The 10,020-nt window shown below is 47.6% G+C and overlaps 1 protein-coding gene across 1 annotated transcript; it reads left to right on the top strand.

Annotated features, from left to right (window-relative positions):
• Positions 1 to 313: 313 nt before the first annotated feature.
• On the top strand, positions 314 to 4,527 carry LOC122008481 (LRR receptor-like serine/threonine-protein kinase GSO1). Its single transcript, XM_042564227.1, has 2 exons — positions 314 to 4,013; positions 4,088 to 4,527. The coding sequence occupies exons 1-2, from the start codon at positions 587 to 589 to the stop codon at positions 4,438 to 4,440; spliced, it is 3,780 nt and encodes a 1,259-aa protein (XP_042420161.1). The 5' UTR covers positions 314 to 586; the 3' UTR covers positions 4,441 to 4,527.
• The last annotated feature ends 5,493 nt before the right edge of the window (positions 4,528 to 10,020 follow it).

Below are 10,020 nucleotides of genomic sequence, written 5' to 3'. Positions count from 1 at the left end.
ATTAATGGTTATAACCATGGAATAATTTCTCAAAGACCCTAGGCATGATCTCCCAAGTAAATACCAACACCTCTCAATATTTGAAAATATAGCCCCCAAAATCCTTCCTTAATGCAATTGACTACAAACATAAACTAACCCTAAGCACTTCATTAGTACTTTTCCCAAGTCCAACCTAAACCTCCTTCACACTTTGAGTGGCTGATGTAAGACTTGCTTCAGGTCAAACACCCAGCTTTTTCTTCTCAACAATAAATAAATAAATATAATTTATATTAATTAAAAATCATGGTTGCAAATATTATCATCTGAATGACAGTAATTTATAATACTGCATCGGCCATGGCAGGAGAGCTGAACTACATACAGCTCTGAGTCCTGCCTCTCCAAACCCCAATCCACACTCCACCCTCATTATCTTCCCACCTTCCCCCAATTTGATGGCACCATCTTCAATTCTTCTCTAACCTCCCTGTCCTTGGCGAGTAACCCTAGAACGCCATTAAAACTCTCCTCCATTTTTCTCTCTTTCTCTTTCTATTGCTCTCCTTCAATCTTTCCAATTCCCCAGAATGGCACCCTGTGCATGCATGCGTGCATGGGTTCAACTGATATTGAGGGGCTTTGTTCAACTGATATCATCTCTCTCTGCTGTTCTTTGCTTCTTCTTTTTCCTAAGGTTGTAGAGATGGATAGGAATCGGAGGGGGAGGATGGCTGTAGTCGTTCTTGTGGTGGCGGTGGTGCTCTGCTCCTGGCTGCCTTTGGCTGTCGGCCATGGCGGCTTCGACTTGGAAGCTCTGTTGCAGATCAGGGACTCGTTCACAGACGACCCCGACGGGTTGCTTGAGGAATGGAGAGGGGGAAACCCGGACTACTGCTCCTGGCGCGGCATCACCTGCGACGAACTCGACAGGGTGGTGGTGGCGATCAACCTATCCTCCTCTTCTATCGCCGGCTCCGTCTCGTCTGGGTTCACCCGGCTGAGTCGACTCGAGGCCCTTGACCTCTCCGACAACCGTCTCACCGGCAGCATCCCGAGTCAACTCGGGAGGATCTCCACGCTATCCGCGCTGCTTCTCCATTCCAACGACCTCTCTGGGACGATCCCGCCGGAACTCGGCGACCTCTACGGCCTCCAGGTCCTGCGGATAGGAAACAACCCGAGCCTCTCGGGACCGATTCCGGACTCGCTGGGGAAACTCGGGAACTTGACCACTCTCGCCATGGCACTCTGCAACCTCTCCGGACCCATTCCGAGCCGACTAGGCCAGCTTAGTCGACTCCAGAACCTGGTACTCCAGCACAACCGATTCGACGGCCCGATTCCGCCGGAGCTCGGCGAATTGTCCAGCCTCCAGATACTGAACCTGGCGAATAACTCGCTCCGGGGAGAGATTCCGAGTGAACTAGGAGAACTGAGTCAACTCACCTACCTCAACTTGATGTCCAATCGGCTCCACGGCTGCATTCCGAGGTCCCTCGCTAAGCTCACCGGGCTTCTCAGTCTGGACTTGTCGATCAACGAGCTCGAAGGCGATTTCACAGCCGAACTCAGCCAGCTGAGTCAACTCGGCTACCTTGTCTTGTCTGACAACGGCCTCTCCGGCCTTCTGCCGGAGACCCTGTGCCAGAATGCCACTAGCTTGCAGCACTTGTTCTTGTCCAACAACAACTTCTCTGGTCCAATTCCGACCGGCTTAGCTCAATGCCGATCATTGACGCAGTTAAACATGGCCAACAACAGCTTCTCCGGCGCAATCCCCGTTGAGCTTGGCGAGCTTACCGGTCTCACCGATCTATATCTAAACAACAACACCATCTCAGGTTCAATTCCCCGTGATCTTGGCAACCTCAGCAAGCTCCAAACTCTAACTTTGTACCACAACGAGTTGCACGGCTCGCTGCCGGAGGAGATCGGCCAGTTGCAGCAGCTCCAGATCCTTTATTTGTACGAGAACCAGCTTTCCGGCGATATCCCGGTGGCTATCGGTAATTGTTCAAGCTTGCAAATGATTGATTTTTTCGGGAACCATTTCTCCGGCAGCATCCCGGCGGCCATTGGCCGCCTTAAGAAGCTCAATTTCCTCCACTTAAGGCAAAACGACCTCTCTGGCGTGATTCCCTCGTCGCTGGGCAACTGTCGGCAGCTTCAAATTCTCGACCTGGCTGACAACCGGCTGTCCGGTGGGATTCCGGCGACCTTCGGCAACTTGCGATCACTTGAACAGCTCATGCTCTACAACAATTCAATGGAGGGAAGCGTTCCAGACGAGATGTTCTATTGCCGGAACATCACCAGAGTGAACCTCTCCAACAACAAGCTCACTGGAAGCATGCTGCCGCTTTGCGGGTCGAGCTCTCTGCTCTCCTTTGACCTCACCAACAACTTCTTCGACCTCGAGATCCCGGCACAGCTGGGGAACTCACCGGAGCTCGAGCGGATTCGCCTCGGGAGCAACCGTATCACTGGCGAGATCCCGCCGTTGCTCGGGGAAATCAGCGCGCTTTCTCTGCTTGATTTATCGAGCAACTTGCTGACCGGAGAGATCCCCAAAGAACTCGCCGCGTGCAAGAATCTGACGCACATTGTTCTGAATAATAATCGGCTCACGGGAGAAATCCCGGCATGGCTCGGTGGCCTCCAGCAGTTGGGGGAGCTCAAACTCTCTTCAAACAGGTTCGCCGGAAGTGTTCCAATTGAGCTCTACAATTGCTCAAATCTACTAAAGCTTTCCCTCGACGATAATTCACTCACCGGGTCGCTCCTGCCGGAGATTGGCAAGCTCGCGTCGCTCAATGTGCTTAACTTGGCCCGCAACCAGTTCTCCGGCGCGATCCCTGCTTCCATTGGGAAGCTGAGCAAGCTCTACGAGCTCCGGTTATCGGAGAACTTTTTCTCCGGTCCGGTTCTCGTCGAGTTAGAGCAGCTCCAAGAGCTGCAGAGCGCGCTCGACCTCAGCCTCAACAAGCTCACCGGAGGAATTCCCTCGTCCATCGCGTCGCTCGCCAAGCTGGAAGACCTCAACTTCTCCCATAATTCACTCACCGGAAGTGTCCCGCCGGAGATTGCCGAGATGAGCAGCTTGGTCACGCTTGATCTCTCCCACAACGATCTGCAGGGACAACTGGACCAACGACTCGCGCGCTGGCCACCGCAGTCGTTCATTCCCAACCTTGCCCTCTGCGGAGGGCCGCTCCCGCCGTGCGGCCTGGCCGGAAACCACCGCTCGATGGCCAACTCGGCGGCCGTGGCCTTCATCTCCGCCTCCGCAACGCTCGTCATCCTTCTCCTCCTCATCGCCGCGGTGCTACGGGGAAGGCAGTGCTGGAAGCAGTCTGGCGAGGTGAACTGCACGTACTTCTACAAGAGCTCCTCGATGACGCGGCCAGAGCCGTCGATGAAGGGCTGGATGAGGCGGGAGTTCAAGTGGGAAGCGATCATGGAGGCGACGAGCAACCTGAGTGACGAGTTTATCATCGGCTCTGGCGGATCCGGCACCGTGTACAGAGCCGAGCTGGCTACCGGCGAGACGGTGGCCGTAAAACGTACTCTGCTCGGAAACAGAGACTCCTTCCCCCGAGATAAGAGCTTCCTCCGCGAGGTCAAGGTTCTGGGCCGCGTCCGCCACCGCCACCTCGTCAAGCTCCTCGGGTTCCTGAGCAGCGGCGACTCCGGAGAGCACCTCTTGGTCTATCAGTTCATGGAGAACGGGAGCCTGTGGGATTGGCTCCACAAGCCCGGCGTGAACCAGAAGAGGAAGCGCGAGCTGAGCTGGGAGACGCGATTGCGGATCGCCGTCGGCCTCGCCAACGGCCTCGAGTACCTCCACCACGACTGCGTCCCCTGCGTCCTTCACAGGGACATCAAGTCCAGCAACTTGTTGCTCGACCGCGACATGGAGGCGCACCTCGGAGATTTCGGCCTGGCCAAGGCCGCTGCAGGCGAGAGTTCCGTCGGATACACAGACTCCGCCTCTTGCTTCGCCGGATCCTACGGCTACATCGCTCCCGGTAACTACTCCCGCAAGGTGTTTACTACTCTGTTTACGATGATCCCCGTCGATTAAGCCTCCATTTTGCTTCAGAGTACGCGTACACGACGAAGGCCACCGAGAAGAGCGACGTCTACAGCATGGGAATCGTCCTCATGGAGCTCGTATGCGGACTGATGCCGACCGACAGGAGCTTCGCCGGAGACGTGGACATGGTTAGATGGGCGGAGTCGCGGATGGCGGCGGCCGAGTGGGAGGAGCTGGTGGATCCAGCTCTGAGGCCGATGGCGCCGGCGGAGGAGGCGAGCGCGCTCGAGGTCCTCAACGTGGCGCTGCAGTGCACAAGGACTGCGCCGGCGGAGAGGCCGAGCTCGCGGCGAGTCTCCGATCTGCTGCATCAGATTGCGCTAAAGAACGAAAGCAGGGAGCATAAAATTGCAGCGTAGTTAAACATTGTTTACTTTAATTCACATTAAATTGTAAATTATTTTTTTTTTGTTTTGGCCACTTAAATTGTTAAATTTTTTGATGAATTTTCTTAATTATTTCTTTTATCATTCGAACAAAATATATATATTCAGATGACTAATCTCATCCTATAAAAATTTTTTATAGTTTCATCCTGTCCGAACGTTGAATCAACGAACGCTAGGCACATGGCGTTCTCCGCGTTGCTGACGTAGATCCCCGACCGATCGTATGGTCCTCCGACGAACCTGCAGGGAAGTCGGGCCGGGAAGTGGCTCCAAATAAGTGCAAGTTAGGCAAGCAGACAACAAAGAAGTGACTCCAAATATCGTAGAATGCGTACCTCCGGTGAAGTGCGAGGCTCCTTATATAGAGTTGGGAAGGAGCTCATGCACCCATACCGAGGCAAATACGTGTCCTAAGCCCATACCTAAGTAAGGGCTTGTCAGAAAACTTACATGACACCATACTGTTACAGTCCAAGCACGTCTTTGATGAGACAGCGGAACCCTCTGTCGTAAGGTTTGGAGTATGGCCTAGTCATAGAGCATGTCCGCTGTCAGAAGATGTTCCTTATCTTTTCTCTTCTCACTCCATGACGGGCTTCCGGCCGGTCGGCACTCACCTCACGTCCGGCCGGTCATATGTACTAGTCCACTTAGGAGATTCCTGGTAATGTGCTCTGTGGAGACTGTTTGCAGTATGTTACTTTATGCCTTCGGCCGAACGGGCTATCCGCTCGGCCATATGACTCTGTTCAACCTGAGCGTCGGAATCCCCAGTTCCGTCGGGTCGTCTTTGGTTCAGCTGGGACCCCGTTCGGCCGACCGGTCTCCTCTTCTCCGGTCGGACGTCGGGCACATTGACCTCCAAGTGACGTTGACTTCCCTCAGAGGGGGGGGTGGTCCCTATTCTTACCGCCGGATCACTTGCCTTCCCTTCAAGTCTAGTCGAAGGAGGCGATTAGTCCGACTGACTGGACCATTAGTTGGGCCGAGCGGCGTACTGAAACTACTATCCGTTCGAAAACAAGGGGCAACCAAAACGTCAGTCAACACCAATATTACTCAGCATCTCTTCGACTTTTCCGCCAATCTCCATCATTAAGGTCTAGCACGCGCTCATTAAATGCGCTCCAGTGGTTGAATGCCGCGTGGCGGTGCTGCCGTTATCGTACGGCGGCGGCATGGTGCTCTGACGGGATCGAGGCGGTTCGAAATGAACGGCGCGATTCGTGCTCCGATTCTCGCGACCTGGATCCAACGGCGGAGGCCGCTCGGGCTCCGCCCTATAAAATCTTCGCTTTCTCCCCTTCACCGCATCTGCGTCTGCGCGAGTTCACTGCTTCCTCTTGCGTTCCAGACTCCCGGCGATCTCACACTTCTGTTTCCGGCGATCTCCGGTGCTCTTCCCTCGATCTTCTTCTTCATTGTAAGGTTCTTCTCCTTTCTCTCTTTGGTTCTAGCATTTTCTTTGCACTTCTTTCCCAAGTTTTCTTCCTCGGGACACTGTTTCGTTGACATCTTCTTCCTTTTATCCTTTCATTTTCTTTCAATTTCGTCTGTTCGGACAATGTCTCATTCCTCTCAACCCGAAAACCAACCCCTCGGCCCATGGTACTATACCATGGAGTCGCGCTTCGATCGACGCGACGCCGATGCCCTGATTAATAGTTTTGACATTCCTTCCAACCTTGAAATCATCCTACCCACAGACTTCGCTCGGCCACACAAACCGCCGTGCGGAGCTTTTTGTGTTTTCCGCGACCAGTTCACGGCCGGTCTGCAATTTCCGATTCATCCGTTTATCATTGACGTCTGCAACTTTTTCGGCATTCTACTCGGAAGCCTAGTTCCCAACACCTTCCGCCTTCTATGCGGTGTTGTCGTCCTCTTTAAAATCCATAACATTCTCCTCCGCCCGGAGGTCTTCTATTACTTCTATTACCCTAAATAATCCGAGCCGGACACTTACATGTTCCAGGCTCGGCCCGGCTTGGTCTTCTTCAATAAACTACCTTCTTCCAATAAGCATTGGAAGGAGTTCTATTTCTACATTCGCCTTCCCGAGCGGGCCCCCTTCCTGACGAAGTGGCAAATCGGACCACCAACCTCCCCAAAGCTTAAAAGATTCAAGACCCGGCCGGATTATCTCCACGCCGCCAACATGCTCGTCGGCCTGCGGTTTGAAATCAACAAGTTCCTTCCGGAAGGGGTTATGTGTTGGAGTGTATACTGAAAGCCTAAGTTTTGTAAACATTCATTATGAATAAAGAATCACATTTGGTCAAATTGTCTACATTTGTTTGTAGTTGTTCAATTAATTTATATTGTAGATAACATAGCATGTGGTGTCATATGCAGAAGATAATGTTATCAGTACCTTATAAATTATAAACAGTAGCTCACGACCAAAATGGAAAGGAACAAACCATTAGAAGGTCGTAGTGTAATTAGGTATCAGTTTATCTTGACTGTATAATTACACTAGTACACTTAGAGTGTATTAAGTAGGATCATTTGAGGTCGTTTCTTTTATACTGATTTTATAAAGAAACAAAGACCTCGGTTATTATGGAAGTGTGTGCTCTTAATCCTAATATAATAACAAGCACATATATTTGATATTTATTTCTTTAATTTATCAATGGGTGAGATTTAGTTCGATGAATCAATAAGCCCGATAAGTTGGGAAATTGTATCACTTATAGTGTGTGTTGTTGATTATAGAAGGAAACTGTGTCCTAGAGATACTAGGTTGAGAATGTCCCCAAGAGGAGCTCATAAGGATTGTCATGTTAAACCCTGCAGGTGGACTTAGTCCGACATGACGATAAGGTTGAGTGATACTACTCTTGGACCAAGATATTAATTAAATGAGTTGTCAGTAACTCACTTAATTAGTGGACATTCGATATCTTAAACACAGGGAGACTAACACACTCATAATAAGAAGGAGCCCAAAAATGTAATTTGGGATTGGTGCGGTAGTTCAATGATAGTTCTCTAGTGGAATGAATTATCATTGATAAAATTAAGTTGTGTGTTAAGGGCGAACAGGATGCTTAATTTTATCGGAGACCAAAACCAATTCCTCCTCTCGGTACCTATCGTAGCCTCTTATTTGTAGAGTTCTATACCCACCTATACCCACCTTCATACCCACCCTTAGGGGGCCAAGCTAGCTTGGGAACAAGCTAGGGCAGGCCTAGGTATAAATTGGCTGGCCCTAGCTTGAACCCAAGCTAGTAGGGCCAAAATTAAATTAAAAAGAAATTTAATTTTAATTTTATTATTATGTGGAAGATATAATTTAAAGAGAATTAAAATTAAAATATCTCTCTTGTAAAAGATCTACAAAAGATTAAAGAAAGAGATTAGATCTCTTTCCTTATTTGTAGATTGGAGAGATGTTTTATTTTCTCTTTAAAAATTATTCACATGTTGATAAAATTAAAATTATAGAAATTTCCTTTTATCAACCATGAAGAGATTTTAAAGAGAATTTTTATTTTTTTAAAATTTCCGGAAACAAATTAGAAAGTTTTAATTGTTGATTAAAACTTGTCTAATTTTTTCCTTCATTGATGTGGCCGGCCATTGGTTTTAATTTGGGAAATTTTATTTTATTTTTCTCAATAAAATCATGTCAAGGAAATTGAGAAAATTTTATTGTAATTAAATTTCCTAATTTGCCTAGGCCAAGAAATATAAAAGAAGGGGTGAGGGTGCCTTCATGAGACACAACATCTATTATTTTCTCTCCCTCTTTTGTTCCTTGGTGTGGCCGGCCATCCTCTCCCTCTCTTCCTCTTGTGGTGGCCGAACCTCTCTCCCTTCCTTGGAGCTCTTGTGGTGGCCGGATACTACTTGGAGAAGAAGAAGAAGAAGGAGAGAAAGCTAGCATCTCTTGGAGCTTGGTTAGTATTTTAGTTTTTCTCCTTGGTGAAGCTTTTCCTTTGTGGCCGAACCTTGCTTGGAGGAGAAGAAGGTGGTTGGTGGTTTCTCATCTCGGTAGATCGTTGCCCACACAACGTCCGAGGTTAGAAGAGGAATACGGTAGAAGATTAAGAGGTTTTTCTACAAGGTATAACTAGTAATTTTTATTTCCGCATCATGCTAGTTATTTATGGAAATAATACCAAATACAAGAGGCTTACGTTCTAGAATTTCGAATATGTTTTTCGATCTTGTGTTCTTTTATTTTTTCTTTTCTTGTGATTTGATTGTTCTCTTTGGTTAACCTAAAGTTATTTTAGGAAATTAAATATTAGCTTTCTATAAAGGTTTTGTCTAGTCGGTGGTGGTTGCTCCCATATCCAAGAAGGTCATGTGCCTCGCCACGTCGATCTGGGAACCAATTATGGAAATTAATATTTAATGGAATTAATAACTTAAGGAGACTTGGGTCGAGCGTGTAAAGTTCATGAGAGATCCAAGTCAAAACCTAAAGAACAAATAGATTAAATTTTGGATCAAGCGTGTTAAGTTCATGGCGATCAAAATTTAATTTAAAAGAACACATGGTAGCTAGGAAAAGGTTCAGACCTTTGTACAAAATTTTTGTACAGTGGAACCTATAGGTTTTCCGAGTAGCAACCAACAATTGGTATCAGAACTAGGGTTTTGCCTCTGTGTATTTGGTATTTAGTTTAATTATACACATGTCATACATAATATAGGCAGGTTAATAGTAGGATGTGCTAACTTTGTGGATGCAGGATCCAACTATTATGGCTTTTAGTTATTATGTGTGTGATTGGACCCTTGGACATGTCAAGGGCATTTATATGTGTATGCATGATTGTATTAAAATACAGCAGGAGCTGTATTTAGTTTTATTAGGATTTTATTTTTGATCTAGATACATGTACATTCCTTTTATGGAATATAGGATCAAAATGTAAAATTCTATTTATGTCGCGGATCGAATCTTGCAAAGCGTGGAACCTTCTAAGGACCAGAGGCGCAGCGGAACAAGGAGCAAGGTGGATGCGACAGTTAGACCCGGTGGCGGTGGCCAAATATGGCAGCAGCTTGGGATGACAATACACGGAGGACAACTAGAGATAAAAGCCATAATAGTTGAAAATTAGTTTCTCTATTGCTTTTATATTATGCTGTGTGTGCATGTTAGTTTACAAGTAAAGTAGGCTAGCATAGTTAAAATTCCTCATTTATAAATAACTAAGTGGGAGAGGGATTTTTAAATAAATCCCATGGTCTCCATTACTGGTTTGTAAGTGATGCAAACAAGCTTGCGCGTTGGCTCTGAGTGCCTTCCTCCATAACGGATGAGCTTGTTTGCGGATCACTAGAACAGACTTCCATTTTTGGATGACTATAGGAAGTTAATTAAGAGCGTGTGATCTTCCCCAACGGAAGGGGCATAATCTTATTAATGGACTTAGTGTCAAGTAATGGTATACACTTAGACACATCTAATAGTATCCTCCCCAACGAAGTCACCTGCTATTATTTGTGTGACCAAATGATACCAACTATTAATTTTATTTGTCAAAAGTTAGGTTGACAAGATAATAAAATTAATGGGTTAAA

The sequence above is a fragment of the Zingiber officinale genome, chromosome 8A (genome assembly GCF_018446385.1).
Source record: "Zingiber officinale cultivar Zhangliang chromosome 8A, Zo_v1.1, whole genome shotgun sequence".
Taxonomy (NCBI): Eukaryota; Viridiplantae; Streptophyta; class Magnoliopsida; order Zingiberales; family Zingiberaceae; genus Zingiber; species Zingiber officinale.
Note: the sequence above shows the minus strand (reverse complement) of the source record. Positions and strands in the feature narration are given on the sequence as shown.

Bases quoted from the DNA above. Each gene is read 5' to 3' on its own strand.
- LOC122008481 (XM_042564227.1), top strand. From the start codon at position 587: ATGCATGCGTGCATGGGTTCAACTGATATTGAGGGGCTTTGTTCAACT. The intron at 4,014-4,087 runs GTAACTACTCCC...ATTTTGCTTCAG, and splicing joins CTACGGCTACATCGCTCCCG to AGTACGCGTACACGACGAAG.